Source organism: Poecilia formosa, unplaced genomic scaffold (genome assembly GCF_000485575.1).
Source record: "Poecilia formosa unplaced genomic scaffold, Poecilia_formosa-5.1.2 Scaffold65, whole genome shotgun sequence".
Lineage (NCBI taxonomy): Eukaryota > Metazoa > Chordata > Actinopteri > Cyprinodontiformes > Poeciliidae > Poecilia > Poecilia formosa.
Genome location: NW_006800004.1, coordinates 1,044,304 through 1,062,180, shown reverse-complemented (window position 1 = coordinate 1,062,180; position 17,877 = coordinate 1,044,304). Strand labels below are relative to the sequence as shown.

The window sequence follows — 17,877 nt, the reverse complement described above, 5'->3', positions numbered from 1 at the left end:
GTGAACTCCACACACCAACAAAAGGGACACAGCTGATGCTCAAAGTCTCGTTTATAACAAACAGGAGGCCATTCAGCAGCTGTCTGTTAGCGTTCCGGTTTATAGGAGCTGCTTTTGAAGAACCTCTGAGCTTAGAGAAGATATATGTCATTGATTGGTGTGCTTCTCCAAACCCTGACATGACCCCCTAATGGAGACCACCTGCTGCTCTGAAACATAAATTGAGTTCAAGTCAAGTCTGGAGCCTCAGGTTTGAATCCAGGCGCTGCAGCGGCAAGCATCCAGGGCTGACGGCTGCTTGGAGCATCTGCAGCCTCTCAGACTTCAAAGAAGTACTTTTATCTCCACAAGCTCTTAGTAATACGACATTTTATGTGATCATTCTGAATAAAATATGAGACCATGTTAAACGTAAATATTTCTGGATATTGATATTTGACATATTTGAAGAAATGTTTTGTTTCTTTTTGCAAGTGATTTTTGGCTCATTTTTAATGAGCATAAAAGTCCATTGACTAAAAAAGCCCTTCAGTTTCTAAAAGCACTCTAAATAGTGGGAACCTGTTGTTAAACAGAATAATGTGTTATTAAATCAACATAATCATAATGTTTGTTACAAAGCCTCAAACTACATATGGATAATGTTAGAAAGCTGAATAGAATCTTCTGTTATTGGCACATTTATTGCTTCTTGGAAAAAAAAGCAACAGCTTAAAATGTGAAATGTTTGCTCTAACACAGATGGCCTGCAAATTCAGTGGTTCCATCAAGTCTTTTATTGCCTTCAATAAGCAGCAAACTGGTATCAAAGGCTTTATTCTGGTGCATAAACTGGAAAAAGATGGTCGTATGGTTAAGTTGGCGCATTAGTCTTGGAGGTAAATGTGGAACTTAAACTCTGAAGCCTAATACTACTGCATGTGCACTGAAGTCATACACTACACCCAAAAAGATGAAAACTGAAATGCATAATATATGCAAACAGGGTGACAGACTGTGGATTTTATGAATCAATCATTTCACAGGCAAAGCCTCATCATAGTTACAAAGCCTGCTGTAATCTGTCTGCTTTATGTGTTTGTTTCCCGACAGTTAAGGTCTTGGTCTGGTTCCATTTTGTTTTTGTGTAACTTGACTTTCCTCACATGTACTACACTCTCCTACTGCAATCATTTCACCTTACAACGTGAAACCATTGCTTTATAAAATCAGCCTTCCATCACCTGAAGAACATCTCCAGGATTGAAGGACTAATGTCTCAGCAGGATCTAGAGAAACTCATCCACTCATGTCTTTAGTCACATTGATTACTGCAGCTTTGGAACTGAAAACAGGTCTCAGGTCTGGATAAAAAAAATCAATTCTCCAGCTGAAGCTGATCCAGAATGCTGCTGTCGATGTTCTGACTAAAACCAGGAAGATAGAGCACATTGCCTAGTTCTAAAGTCCTTCCACTCCACTGACAGAGCAGACATTAAAATCCTGTTGTTAGTTTCTAAATCACTGAACGGCTCAGCACCACAATACATTAAAGATCTACGATTGTTGTATCGATCTTCCAGACCTCTCAGGTCTTCTGCTCTGCTCTGCATCCAGAACCAGAATCAAACATGAAGAAGCAGCATTCAGCTTCTATGCACCACAAATCTGGAACAAACTTTCCGAAAATTGCAAAACAGCCGAAACACTGAGTTCCTTTAAATCTAGACTAAACCCCCGCCCCCTGTTTAGAGCTGCTTTTGTACCATAATAAATGGAGCACTGACCAACAAATTCAACATGTATGAATTCATAAGCTATGCTTTAATCTCTTCTGGTCATCACATTTCACCTTCTACACTCAGATTTTTCACTGTAACATATCTGCCTCAAACATGTGAAGTTAGAACTTGATCAAATGACAGAATGAACCATCATCCCCTACATTACCAAAGCTTTTACATTATTGCAAAGTATACTAGAAGTTGGGACAAAGTGAACTATTACAGCCATGTGTTAAATATGTTGAAGTGCCTTGGATTCCCCTCCACCGGAGGGGAATCTGAACTATGAGAGATTCATTATTAATCGCACTTCAAAAGCCTTTGCTGTCCCAATTACATTGGACTAGTACAGTCAAAATAAATATTGAAGTTAAGATCAGTTGGCTGGAATAGTTTGGAGTTAGTTTACCTGGTGTGGCACTGGGGGCTATGCACAGTTTGCCCTACATAACATCTAGAACTAAACTTGTGGGTTTATAAATGTAACACCAAAAAGTGAAAGTCTATGCAGAAAAGGTTTCGTGGTTCATTCTGATGTCATTGACACTTTCATTAATATGAATATTTACTCTTTTGCTTTTATCCATTCCGAACTAGTGACATGCTTTTGCAGGTTAAATATATGTTTTGCAGTTTGTACTGTTTCAAAGAAATGCATGAGGTTGCATCAGTTTACCCCAACTAAAGATGTAAACGCACAAGAATCCCACACCAGACCAAGGCATGACTAGAACTTAAATACTATGTGAGACAGGTGAGAAGGATAACTGGTGAAAAACATGAGCTAAATTAAGAAGAAGGCTGAGCTGAGGAACTTAGGGGAAGCAGACTGGACAGAGAGTACAGGAAAAAATGCAAACAAGAAATCAAACCTGACAATCAGTATAACATGCACTACCTGAACTTATTGAGGAGATTACTAACTCTACAGATACAAAGAGATTTGCTGTGTGTGTATTAACAGATCTCAAAAGAGCATTTGATACTATAAATAACATTTTAATCAGCGCTCAGAGCAGCAGCGTTGCTCCAGCGTTCTCAACATGTGTCTACCAAAATAGAGATTAAAGGATAATTAAACAGACTACTACTACTTGACCTTTGGAATGTCAAGAAGAGACTTTGGTAGTGTACAGATAAACTAAACCTTACATTTAAAGGGATTACAAAAATAAAAACAATAAAAAGTTTATTCAAAGAGAAAACCACTAAATAAAAGTCCAAACAACAAAGGTTGAAATCGTTTGTCCCGGGTCTGGTGTTGCATTCAGCAGATGCCTCTCAAACAAAATGATGAGTTTTTCATCACGGGTCTATGCCAGTAGTAGCACCTTTCAGAACTTTGGGTCAAGTAGCGATAGAGAACTGGACAGGGCGACTCCTGCTCTAACCATGGACTTAGTTACTCTTCTCGGATTGACATTCAGGAACATTCTTAGCTGTAATATACACAGCAGCAAAAAATGCTCAAACCTGCTTTTAATCAGCTAATCAAATACATGTGGCTCATATGAACACAGTAAGGGTGTGCTTTCTTTTTCACATGCAACATTTCCCAATCTGTTTCTGTAAATCTGAAGCTGGATTTTGATTAATTTACATTCTGGTAAACATCATAACCCCAAAAACTGAATATCGATGCTCTTTTTTTAAACATTATTGTGCACATTGCTCCACAAGACATCAACTAAACACCCTTCACTGAAACTTAAAGATTACAAATACACAATGACTTCTGCATTTATGTTGGTTCAAACATGACTCAGGTTTTCCAAGTGAACAGTTTAATGATTATTCAGCATCCCAAGACCAATTGTTCCAACTCTGTGAAGGAATAGTAACGTCCTTTATAAATGAACGTGATTAAGCCTTAATGGCTTCCAAGCATGATGAAGCAGCTAATTTTAGTTTGGATGCTAATGGAAGTAGGGGGACAATTAACATGTCTATTACTGCCATAAACTGTGAATAACAATGAAAAGCAGACACCATTTATTGTCAAAGCATCCAGCAGAAAAGCAGATCGCTTTAAGAGCCGCAGGAGGAGGAGAGCCAGTATGAATGCTAAAATCAAACCCAGCAGGGGTTTACTGTCACAAACCCCCCCCACAACTACAGCAGCAGATAAGGAGGTCCCCGCTGACAGTCAAGGTCAGCTGGACTCTAAATGTAATTTCATTTCATTTATAGTGTTTATTTTTTAACTGTGTAGTTTGACCTCAGCAAATTAATCAGCTGATCTGGAGCAGAGCCAATGAATTAATAACAGCTGTTCTGCCCCGAGGAGCTCCTGCCAAGAAATGCAGTAAAAAAAAACACAACAAAAATCTAATATTTCTCATTTTCTTTATTTTATCAAAACTTCTAAAAATGCATGTGATTCTGTGAAGCTCCAGTTTGTGTTTCATTGGGGCCTGCCCATAGCATTGCATGGCAGGCACCTATTGTTGTACACCCAATAGAGCAGGGGTCCCCAAACTTTTTCCTGCGAGGGCCACATAGCTGTTCCTTTCTCTGGTTGGGGGCCGGTCTCAGGTTTTGTAGAAAGGAACCTTAGAAAATTCTTGTCGACGGGGGAGGAGGAGGAGGAGGAGGAGGAGGAGGCTTTTCTGTCTTTGAAACTGTCGAGCGGGGACGGGGGGGGCGACGATACATTCGCGGTTTTAGATAGATTTTTACCCAGAATGCAAATGGAAAAAACCGTGAGTGAAACGGTGACTGGGACTGATTAGTATATATTCCATTGAGGAAAAGTTAGTTTCACATCTGCTCAAGAGCCCCCTGGTGGTTGAAGAAAAATCCACATATAAACCAGAAAATACAATATATGAAAAAAAACACTGAATGCTCTCTGGTATGAGGAGGCGGGCCGGATCCAGNATAACAGCTGTTCTGCCCCGAGGAGCTCCTGCCAAGAAATGCAGTAAAAAAAACCCAACAAAAATCTAGTATTTCTCATTTTCTTTATTTTATCAGAACTCCTAAAAATGCATGTGATTCTGTGAAGCTCCAGTTTGTGTTTCATTGGGGCCTGCCCATAGCATTGCATGGCAGGCACCTATTGTTCTACACCCAATAGAGCTTTGGAATGTGACGTCACTGCTGTAGACGGAGGGATAGCAGCGCCATCTTTGGTGTCCATAAACATAACCGACAAAAACAACATTCTCGCAGATTTTTTTTAATCCAAGTTACTTAAAATAATTTAGCTATGGTACGAACTTGCTGCGTTATTGTATGTAATGTCCGATCACACGACTGAAATGGTAAAAAGATGGAAAACGGACTTTCGTTTCACTATTTTCCTGCTTGGAAACAACGCGAGGAGGCTAAGCTATCGGAGCTAACGAAAAGAAAATGAATGTCCTGGTATCAGCGGTGAGACGCTGATATTTTCTACCACTCATGGTAACTCAAAGTGGAAACAAGTGAGCCACATTAGCTCCTGGAGATGTGACGTCAACGCCGTAGGTGCAAAGAGCCCATTGGTCTGTTAGGATTTACATGACTGTTTTAACCAAACTACTGTTTCACATTGAATTAGTGTGGTCATTTAAAATGAAGCTTACTGGCAGTTTCAAAATAAAAGCTTCACTATCCCTTCCACGTTAGTGCACCGCCCTAGGCGGTGCAATAATATTAGCCTTTTTTATGTTTGTTTTCCTCAGGATAGAATGAACTGCCTTTCTTACTTATTTGCCATGTTTAGTATACTAAATGGAACAAGTCAATGACAGACAACATGCTAGTGATGCCTCACATACTACTGATAGCCTTCACGCTAACATGAGCATTTTAGCTAATTTTAGCTTATGCATTAATTTTAACATTATGAATGGTACAAGTACAGCTTAGTCAACATGCTTCTGCCTCTCCACAGGTTATTGACTACAATTTAGCTAAGCTTAGGATTGATAATTATTATTAGCATCAGAACGCTGGGTCCAAGCCGACAGGCACACTTTGGCAGGCCCCGGTTAAATTTCTTCAGGAATTTTCTAGTTGTTCCTGTTCTGCTCCAGATGTAAAACTAGTTGAAAAACAATCAGAGGGGTGGGGGGTTAAATCACAACTAGCCCCTCCTTCATTTCACTGAGAGAGAGACAAAATTACCAGGGAGAAGGTTTTCTTTATCATGATGGTGCAGCAAAGCTGGACTGTAATTTCAAGTTCCTTCCCATAAGTCAGTTGAATCCTGTGTGGCTTACGTACTTTTCCTCTTAATTACATACGGGCGAGAGGGGAGACTGCAGACGTTTTAGAATCAGGACAAGAGTTCCAACAGAGTTATGCAAAACTCTATTTGTTTAGCTCTTATCTTTAATATCCTGAATTTCATGAGTAGAAAGAATCCTGCTGCAGCAGTGTAACTGCCTGAGCTGAATTCAGTGTCACAATTTAGGTTTTATTAGACAAAACACAGAGAGACACTTTAAAAGGGTGAGGTTATGCATAAAACCCCCCCCAAAAAAACATTCTGACTTTGATCCAACAATGTAGCTGCTGATTGCTGTTGATGTAGCTGCTGGTCACAAAAGCAGCAATGCATAAGTTACCATGGTGATTTATCCAGTGCAGCTAGCCTGCTCCAGACCAGGCTAGAAGCCAGGCTTAGCTAAGCCTGGAGCCCCATCTGTTCACCCTGCATTAAAATACAGCTAATTCAGTTTGGTATTCAGTCAAGTTATTATGTTAAAATCATGATGGTAGAAATTACAATTATCAGTTTTAAAACAGTCAATGTGGACTATGTTACACCTGCCATATGTCATCCATCCAGTGCGCATTGCAGCATAAACATGGTAACGCTGTAAGCTGTCTAGAAAAACTAAACAGCTCACAAGAGCTTTACTGTACTGTTTTTACATCTATTACAAATATTTGGAAATTAGCACATATATATCAACACATATATGTGTTATATATCAACCCCATGTGGTTGATATATAACTACCCACATGGTTAAGTAGTTATTCTGCTTTCAGACGTCCATCTTATTGATGGAAACTAACAACAACAGCGTTGTGAACAGCTGTTCAAAGACAATATGTTAGCTGTGAGTTTCCCCACCCTCAAGGTCAAATGCTCTGATGGATTAAATTTAATCTCTTATCAAGATTAATTCAAATACAAAGTTCTTTATGACTTCAACTAGCACATTTAGCTGAAAACAAAATATTTGCTAAATTTCGGTCAGAACTTTTTGTTTTTCCTTCAGCTCCAGTTTGGGTCATCCTCTGGAACAATTATTAGGCGCTCGAAGGAGCTGCGTTCATTGTTTCAAACAATTATACGCAAATGTAGACGTGATGGAAATTCCCAACCATCCCACCCCTCAGGAAGGAGACGGGTTCTGGTCCAGAATGTGTAGATGGACGCCAGAAAAAAAAAGCCAGAGACCTTGTGAAGATGCTGCTGAAGCTGGGGAGACAGAGTCGTTATTCACAGTGAAATGTGCCCTGTACTGACATGGGCTGGAAGGCAACTCAGTGAGGAGGAAACCATTACTCCAAAAAGAAACATAAAAAGTCAGATTAAGTTTTCGAATGCACACAGGGACAGAGAACATTCCAGAGACGTGTTCTGTGGTCCGATAAAACTAAAGTGGAACCGGTTGCTCGCTGGTTGAGCGCCAGTCTCAACTGTGAGCCTATTTATATGAACTTATATAAATCATCATCGTAAATACCACAACCGTAATGATCACTGCTCACATACATCTGACGCTGCTTGTTAGCCCCTTTTTCTCGCTGTTTCTCACAGACTAACAACCTGTTGCTCTGAATGTTGCTGGTAGCAGCTGGACAAACTTGCTGGGCAGCAGGCAGCTGATTGGACCCAAACAGGTGTACCCTGAAAGAAGGTTGTGAAAAGCTGCATTCACCTCCCCCGCACCTCCACCCCGCATTCATTCAGCTGCTGTAACATTCTACCAATCAGAGTCCACAATATTGCTTTATCACCATATTCTGACAATAAAGAGTTTTGCATGCTAAACAGCTGACATTTAATAAAGGCCCGTTTAATTATCTCTTTGATGGCAGACGACTGGAAGACCTTTTGAAATGAAGTCATGAATTTAAATAACTCCAGGGGATATATGACACACCATGTGACCGTTTCACTCTCCTTTATTTTGGCATTTAATAAATGACTCTCAAAAGAGAACAGTGAGACGAGGATATGTCAAGGAAGAATTCATTCAGATCTCTGTTTACAGCGTTTAATGTGCCCTGTAGGAGCACAGTCAAAATTAGTTTTGTTATTTAAAACCAATTTATTCACTCAATAAAACCATGTGCCCTTAAGTGGAACACACTGACCAATCACCTAATTACTTCAGCTGATGACCTTTAGTCAAATTTACAAATCTGGCATTTCACTTATACATTCTAAACTCAATAGTGCTTGACCTTCACTGGAACATGATTTGGAATGATATATGTGTCACAGAATGGCTTTTTAATTGTTATTAATTCAGACTTTAAGAGAACGATTGGGCTAAACTGAATTAAATGAAAGAGCATATCATGTAGATCTGCTTGATCTTACTTTGTAATAAATTGGATTTTCAGAGCTGTCTGCCCTAATAATATTCTAGTCAGAAAATACTGCCTTCTATTTGTTGGGAACTGAAAACTATTGATAAGGGAACCGTGGCAGTGAACCTTTACTTTGACTATTTTCTGTTTTTAATCACCTTATGCAGGATTAATATCCCCCATCTGGTTGACCACTAAGCACTGCCTCTGCACTGTAATCCTTGTAGTGCAGATGTATCTACATTTTCTTTTGACTGTTAATGATATTTAAACTTAGATTCAAAGAGTCCATCAAGCCCCCAAAATCTCTGGGATTCATTCACAAATCACTATAATGTCCATTGTTCATTCCTGCTTTTCCTTCATATCTGTAGCAGATTTACAAAGCAGGTTGCACTAAAAATAAAACGATGCCCATCATGTCCAGCAGATGGGAGCAATTTGTACGACTCTGCATCAATGTGCTACTGCACCCTCTTCACCTATAAATACAGCAGATCATTTCAATGGAGAAAAAACTGTTTTACTCTAAATGATTATATTTAGCAGCGAGGTCCATGTGATCAAAAGTCCTGAAAACTTTAAGCCAACCTCTGCATGAAGGAATCACTTTAGAATGGAAGTTCTAATTCTATGTTCGGATATTTCGAAGCAGAAATTCTGCTCATCTACTTTCGGAAGTAGAAGCCCATGACTTTATGAATTGATTGATTATTTAAATGAGACAATGCATAATGGAGGTGCAATGTTGTCATAAATATACATCTTTTGGTATTTAGGGTTGATATAAATAAGTAAATCATATCAACTTGTCTGAAACACTTTCATGCAAGAATACTTAGTGCTCTCCTGATTTGGATTATTCATTTGTAATTCTGATGAAATGTAACTTAAAGTTTGCTTAATATTTGACTTGTCTGAATTGACAGCTGAAAAACTGTATTGTACTGAAAAACTATTTCTTTTGGACAGGAACGCTACAGTCCAGCTGACCCCCAAAATAATAAATATTTTAATCATGTCCCCTGCAGACGACCTGCAGACAGTACAGCACAATCACAGTAGACATGGATCCATACTGTCTGACAGCTTTTAGAGGATTTTAGTTTATTCTAATAAAACTAATAGATTTAACAAACACATTTTACAGGCTTCTCCCTCAATTTCCTTTCTGTTCTTTGTGCAGTTGAAAGTGTTCATGAATGCATCCGTTTTTCTTAAAGGCTGACTGGAAGAAAAACAACGAGCAAAAAGTGTTTAAACTCCCACTGCTGTGCTGCTGTGTATGAGTGACTCTTCAATAACAGAAATCCAAAGTTAATGACGCGAAGACAGGAAAAAATACGTAGAGAAAAAGTTCCTTGCTAGTTTGCCAAAAACAAATTTAAAGTAATTTACAACTAATTATTTTCACCCTGTCGGACTCTTCTGAACCATCGTGAATTATTAACTAAAGCAGAACATGATAGATTTTGCACATAAAAAACCACGAAGCAAGATAAATTTTACTGAAAGCAAATAGCGGATCTCTTGTCATATTCTCAATTTTTTTTTATACTAATATCGTGAATGTTTAATATTTAATTCATTTTTCAAAATGTAAAAGCAGACAGCGTCTCAGGGCTGGTAGAAAACTGCTCAACAGTAAACAGAATCTGACAGGAGCTTCGTCTGTCCAGTGTGTACCTGAACACTCCGGCCGGTGTCTGTGGCATGATGAAGCTTTTTTCCAGATCACGGAGCACGTCGTTCAGCATGCGTACGTGGGAGGGGTCACGCTCTTTGGGGTCATTCGCCGGGCGCATGGCTTCGGACTGGAAGAACGCCGCGTGGTCTCTGAGAGTGGAGGCTGAGGACAGCAGGGGAGGCGATACCGCATTCTTATCTGAGCAGCAACAAGAAGGAAAAAACACAACATGAAGACACTTCACCATGGCTTTCACATGTAAAAACCTTTGCAAATGGATTTGATGTATAATATTCTAACAACCTTTTGTGCTCGAAAGAGTATTTTACTGCAATGGATTTCCAACAAGTGGTCTCCTGCTTTTAGGTGGAGGAGGCTTATTTTGGAAAACAACCCTCTTGTCTTTTTGTCATGCTTTGTCCACTGATATCCTTGGATGGAAACCCTTTTTGGACTACACTGAACAAGACGTGTCCACCATCTTGTGTTGTGCACTTATTAACTCATAGGCTTGGACTATAAAATGTTGAAAATGTATAAACGGTCATCATGGTCAGATTTACAGGGTGTGGGCCGCAGGGCTGGAGCCAGTTTCTATTAGTAAAAAAGATTTTACTATTGCAAATTAAAGTACATTAATATGCACTCCTTTACATCAGCGGTTCTGAACTGATGCAGGTCTAATATGCTACCTGGTTGGTAGCTCCATGTTGTACACAAAAAGTACCATAACTTCATATTATTCAAATACTTGAGTTTTGTTCATTTTCATAAAATCCTAAAATATTTAAACAATTCACAATGATTCGTGCCAGGAGTTTTAAATAAAGTACAATGTTTGTAAAACACACATTTCTTTAAAAAAAAAAACAAAAAAAAAACACACACAAATAAAAACACAAACTAAAAATTTGTGGGGTCCCTAACTGTCGGCCCCCGGGGCTCCTGCCCTGTTGACCTTTTCTAAAGTCTGACCCAGGAAAGTCCTGAAACTTTCTTTGGTTTCTCCTTTAAACTGTGTTGCTGAGCTTTTGCTTAGTGTTGAGTTTTGTTCTTAAAAACAAAGATTAATAAATATAGCTAGAAAAAAATAAATATATAAATCTGAAAAACTTTGCATGGATTTGTACACAGCACCATTCACTCTTATTTATATTTTTCCCCTGGAGAAGGGAAAAAAATGTAATAAGTTAAAAAAGAAAGCCATTAATAAGCTAAGAACCCATTTTGTTTGGAAGAAAAGGATGATATTTCTGTTTTGTTATCTCCTACTGGTTGACACCCGCCACCATGGGGATGCTCCAGCAGGTAATCTGACACAGATCCCTCCCTACACACAGCGCTGCTGTTCACAGAGCCTGAGCAGATGAACGAGACAATAGAGGTTTTCTGCCTGGATAAAAACATCACAACGTTAAGTTGCTTGAAACGTCTCCTTTTAACTGTCGAGAGCCCTTTATCTGTTCACATCTGCATCTCCATGTGAGAACAAATTTAGGAGCACAACTCCTACAGAGCGTTCCTCTCTGCTACTTCTCCCTGTGAAGGGCTCCCTCTGCAGCCAGTCATCTGTCAAGGTGGAGGTAAGACAGTTGTACTGCGCTCACAGAGAGTACGGCTTTATCCATTCATACAGATGAGCACAGCCACTGTTGAATTTGTGTGTTTGGCACTTTGTAGGGAAAAGAAAGAACGCCTAATGTGGTGCAGACGTCCCTTTTCCATGTGCGCTCACAACCGTTCCAGTAACAAAGCTTTACAGGTACGACACAGAATCAAACCAAAGTGAGGTTATTGATTCTGACAGTGGTCCTTATTTAAAGAAGTCAGTAAATGTTGTACACACTAGTTATAGTCTACTTCCCTCTGAGTGAAGTGACACCAGACATTGTTCCCAAGAACAGCTTACCTTGAATAAAAAGTTAATTGGAGAGGAGAAAGGGGCTTAAAGAAGTGTGAAAATGATGCAGCTCAGCTAAAACCGTCCTAAATGCTTCAAAATGGAAACCAGAACAAAAAGACATGGAGGAAAATGGAACTGTTCGAGTGGATCAAAGAACAGCAAAAAATGACTGAGTCAGCCAGTCGTCCGCTCCAGGGTGAACTAAGAATGGCACAGTGTTTAAACTCAACTATTTAAAGCTAAGCTTTCGGCAAGTGGCCCGTTGCTGAAAAGCTGACGGCAGCTGAAGATGTTACAGGTTGCAAAAAACTCAGTGGATGGCCTTGAGAGAAACGGAACATTTTAGAGACATTTGAAAGAGTGAATGGTTGTTTTTGGGACTAGAAGCTGCCAACAGTTTGTCAGACGATCCCCAAGATCTAATCACTGCAGTTCTGCCCTGTGGCATAGGAAAGTGTTCTGTTAAATACTGCTACACTTTCCAAAACATCCGATATTGCCTGGCCGTTGTTTTCCTTTTCCAATGGATTCTCGTCTTCCTTCAGTGCTCCATCTCATATTTCTCCCATTGAACTGGATTTCTCGGGATGCATCCTGGGCAATCAGTGAAGAGAAGGAGGAGTTGTTAACGATGCCGTTGAGTTTCTGCGCTGTTTGAGAATTGTATCTGTGGTTATGGTTTGGATATGGCAGCATAGGAAGTGAACAAAGCCATTCAGTCTGTGCTGGACATATTTCCAAACATTTAGCACTTAAAGTCAGAGCAAGAGGAATGTTTTTAGCCTGCAGTTCTCATTAACAGCCATCTTGTTTGGCTCAGCACAGGCAGTTTTTGGTAAGCTTCATAGTTTTGTCGCCTTGATTGAACCTGATCAAAGATAAATCTTTAAGGTTACTGAGCATAACTTTTCATATTTTCTTTATTTGATTATTCTAAGCGTGGTTTATGTATTTTATGTTATTTTAACTAACTCATTTAAGGCAATAAAACTTGAGTCCTTGTCAGTAATGGACACTTAGACAAATTCAGTTATAGTAAAAGGGTTATTTTAACAGTCAGCCTGAACCGTAAACTGGAAAATCTGTTGCCACTTCACAACTTCTAGTTTGTCAGGATTATTAGTTATTTCACAAGAGCAGCATTTCACAATCCACTTCTGGAGTGACAAGTGACCCACTCTCCTGTAGAAAAGTGGAGGTGACAATTTGTCACTTCTATTTAAATACAAGGCTTTCAGTAGTACACTGACTAAAAAAAGAGAAAAAAGAAGAAAAGAAGAAAAGAGGTTTATTCTACAAACCATCAAGACAAGAAACCAAACTTATTTAGTAGATGTCATATTTTTGGAAGTGAACTTTACCATTCTTCTTCCCATTTCTAAATCCTTTTTTTATTTCTTCCAATCAGTCTGTTACCAGGTTATTTTAACTTTCACATTAATACATCCTAGGAATGGCGCTGCAGGTAAGCTATACGGCTAAGTTTGCTTCATAATGTCGAGTTTGGTCACAAGGTGGCAACATGTGATCATTTATTGCAGTCAAAGAGTATGTTATTTTCATTTCTTCCGATCAGACGATCTTCTGATCAGAAATGATCTTTGTGTAATGCCATGCATAACACCACGCCCTGATGTGGTGTAAGGAATGCCACATCCTGTCTGTCTGAACGGCTCAATTCTGAAAAACCCGACTTGTCCCCTTCCACATGCTAAATCACATACATATTTGATCGTTTTCACAACGTTTGCAGTCAGAATGGCCATGTCGCATTTTATCCAACTTAAAATTAGAATACTATGAAAAGGGTAATTAATGGAAACTCCTAGAGTCACAGGCTGATCAGCTCTACGCAACATTGCAATGATGTAGTCAATCATGCAAGGGGCCCTAACACAACTGCATAGACGTGTTCATACTTTTCAGAAATCTGACATTTGTGCTTATAGCATCTGTTGTTGATTGGTCTGATGAAATATTCTAAATTTCTGAGACTCTTTACCTGTAAGCCATCATCATAAATGCAAAAAATAAAAAGCATGAAATATTTTACCAGTTTACTAATTGTGTTATGAATGACAAGCAATAATTATTTCTCTTTTACAAAAAATTCATATTTTGGGGGGATAATAGTGGGAGATTTAGAATCAACAACCTTGTTGTGTAAACATCCAGGTTTCAGCTCTCTTGATATGTTTATCTCAGAATTTGTTCTGCGATTTGAAACATTAACAGAAACCTGAAGACATCTGCTGCTGCACTGATTTTGGGTAAATCAGTGCAGCAGCAGTCCTTCAGTGAGGACTGAGAAGAAGCAAGGGAAGCCCAGGATTAATTCCAGTTTTATTATAAACATTATTGGGAAGGAGGCGAACTGTCATCCAAGATATTAATCAGCAGCATTTGGTATGTCTTGATATCGCGGCGCCACAGCAGGTTTGGAACAGAATGTGACTCATCGGTGGGAAAAATGTGAAGACAGAGGGGCCAAAAATAGGCAGCGGGAGCTATTCTCCTACAAATTTAAATGGCTCGCCTCACAGCCAGCTGGGACTCATGAAATATTGTTTGATTGTTGTAATCCATCATATCTTTCAAGATCCTGGGACATACATGGGAGAGTTTGCATTCATCTATGCAGTTGGGACTTGGGCTCTTGAGATAAGAGCAGCAGGGAGAGGAAAGGTGAGAAAAACAAAACACACTCAAGGAGATGCTTTTTTTTCATCAGAATAATTTCTATTTTTACATGAATCTCTACAGATACAATCAAACCTCGGGACTTCCCTGCATGTGCATTAGTTTTAAATAATTTTGTCACAAAAAAAAATCCCCTTTTTGTTTTAGTTTGGTTCATTAAGTGAGGATGAATAAAGAATAATGTTCTATCTAATTGTACTTACAGCTATTTCTTTTATACAAGTCATGCTATGACCTACTAGCAGCTTTTTCCTGTTACAAGATCTATAGCTCTAATTACATGCCAGCACACATATGGCCATTAAATTCAGGAGAGGTGCACTATTTGCACTCATCTATGTGAGGTCACAGTGATTTCTTGACCCTCTGCTCATGCTGGTATTTTCAGTCTGCAACCTTAATATCCAGGATAGATGAGCAGACAGGTCCTTGGTTTGTGGTGGATCATTGGTTTCCCCGTCCTTCTCCAAAACAAAGCAAGTAGAGAGAAATGCCTCAGTGGACTTCAACTATATTATTCAATACCATTAGGTATTTATTTGTATTTATTTGGGTTCTGGTCATTAACCTCTGCCTATCAATCAGGATGTTCCTCAAATATCAGATTTCTATTTTCTCTCTCTCCTACCTTCTGTTTTCATGTTGTGCGAGAAATAGACATTTGTGTTTGACTGCATCAGAGTTATTTTAAAGTTTCTGGATATGTCCCAGATTACAACAAAAGCCATAATCTGATATTTTGAAAATGAAAGATGTATTTTAACATAAATGCAATGTGAGTTTGCCAAAAAAACAATATGACAGGAAGAAAATTACTGGGAAAATAAAATCAGCATGACATAATATTACAGTTCAACTACAATAAGGGAAAAGAGAAAATTATGTAAAAACTAACAGTAAACAGATAGATGGCTGCAACTAATTTAGAAATCTGTTATTCTCTAAATTGTTCTCACAAATAATCGATTAATGTGACAAAAATGGGCACATTCTGCAGACTTTGTCTGCATACTCCAATTAACCATTAACTGATTACTAAATTAGATGACAATTATTTCAATAATCGATTAATCTCAATTAATCCGATTAACCGTTTCAGCCCTTGAGATATGCACAAACGGTTTCACTAATAAAAACTGGCCAAAGTACAACTGTAAGTCTGGAGATTACTTTTAAAAATAATATCAATACCTTCTGCTGCCCTGAGGTGAGATGGAAGGCTGTTCCATCAATGTGGGTAATAATAATAAAAGAGTCATCTCACTTATGTGTTCTTAGTCTCACTTTGGGTTTACATTGAAGGCCTGTGGGTTCTCAGTGTTTGTGGGATAGAAGTAAATCTAATAAATAGGTAGGGTCCAGACTGGTTTATTGGTTTTTAAACCAATAAAAGAATTTTCAGATCGATTCTGATGCAGAACGAGAGACAACAGGAAGAGCATCTTCTGACCCGCTTGCAGCTGAGAGGAGGCAGAACATTTCAACCGTCAATCCTGCAGGTAATAAAGAAGTGCTGCCCTGTCTACAGCGGGTCATGAGAGAGGACTGAGCTCTGGGGTTATTATACTGATAATGAATTTATTATGTCTTTATTACATCTCAACTGGAAACTGAAAAAAAAAATCAGGCTTGACAACTGTTATGCTTTTTTAATTCTTTCACATCAAGTTTCTTATAATGATATTAGTCAGCAGAACCAGTCTTCTGATCAACGAGTTGAAGTGGCAATCTGGAAAAAAATTACTGCTAACAAGAGAACTGACGGGCAACATGTCGCCAAGAACAACGGCACTAATAAAACAAATGGCAATAAATACGTAATTGTTCAAATTATATGAAGGTTTTAAAGTGCTAACAAAGCAAGTCTCATATTAAGCTCTTCATCACATGAAGTTAAAATAACAAGTAGCTTCAACAGTCACACGTGAGTCATTAGATGCAGTCATATATGAATAATTTACTCAGTGTACAGACAACTCTCAATGTTTTTCATGGACAGGTAGATAAATACATAGATTTTAATCTAGTATACTCTTCCACTTCCACTTCATCCTTTAACTCACTGAATGAGTTGAGATATAACTTACAATAGACAATCTCAGACATCACTGACTCCATTGCTCCCTTTAAGGTGAAGGTCAGAAGAACATCTCCATGGAGAAAGGCTCCACTGGACTCCATGTTTACTGTGACATCTATAAAGGTTAGATATACAGTACCTTTAAATGGAAGAATTAAAGGAAGTCATTTTCTGAAATCTCCAATCTTCCCTTCATTGGTAAGGTTGTTGTAAAAGCTGTTTCAACAGTTAACTAATTTCTTCACATTGACCAACCGCTTTGATGTCATTCAGTCTGGTTTCCATGGTTACTACAGTACTGAGACTGCCCTCATCAAAGTGTTCAATGACATCCACATAAATTCAGAGTGTGGAAGAACCACAGTGCTGGTTCTGTTGATGATAATACTTTGCTGGACCCACTGGAAAAATTTCAAATAGCAAGATAAGTTATCATAAAGATGATAGACATGCTCATTACAGCGTGCTTATGTAGACACATAGAACAAATCATAGTATGGATGTGCCATAACTTTTACCAGCTGAACAGAAATTAAACTGAAGTTATTATCTTTGGACCAAAAGAGGAACGATCTAGAGTCAGCACACAACTTCAGCTGTTGGAGATGGGAACTAATGATTAGAGTGAATCCTGGGAGTAGTGATGAACTCTGACCTGAACCTTCAGAGACACATAAAGGCAGTTACAAAGTCAGCCTTCAATTACCTGAAGAACATTTCTAAAGCTAAAGAAGTAATGACTCAGAAAGATCTAGAGAAACTCGTCCATGTGTTTATCTTCAGTCACACCGCTTACTGCAACAGCAACTGTTTCCATCAACCTTAAAATTGTGCGATTTGACATTCTGAAAATAAGTGTGCTTAATGGAAACACTTGAGGTGGCTTTTCAGCTTTATCAAAATTAGTGCATTTTGCAAAACTGCAAAGTAAACACTTTAGCATCACAAGAGTCATATGATCAACAACTGTATGTTACTACTGCTGGAGATTATGAAAAAGATGACAGGAAGTGGTAGAAGGATGATGGCGCGGCATGTCTTTTCAATATTTATTTGCATGTGATTTTAGTTGCATTTCTTTTTTAATCGTTGCTTTCTCTCTGTAAAGGGGAAAAATTACTATCCACTGTCGCCACATGCTTGCTCAGTAAACGTGGTTGCTGAGTTAAAAACTCAATAATGCAATAGGCGGAACTGCAATT

The 17,877-nt window shown here is 38.7% G+C and overlaps 1 protein-coding gene across 2 annotated transcripts in view; it reads right to left on the bottom strand.

Moving 5' to 3' along the window:
- Positions 1-17,877, bottom strand: part of naaladl2 (N-acetylated alpha-linked acidic dipeptidase like 2) — a 393,728-nt gene that overhangs the window by 6,683 nt on the left and 369,168 nt on the right. For both annotated transcript variants that reach the window (XM_016672733.1, XM_016672734.1), the window contains one exon: positions 9,992-10,190. In XM_016672733.1, coding sequence (XP_016528219.1) covers positions 9,992-10,190 — 199 coding nt within the window. The remainder of the gene's footprint in view (positions 1-9,991; positions 10,191-17,877) is intronic.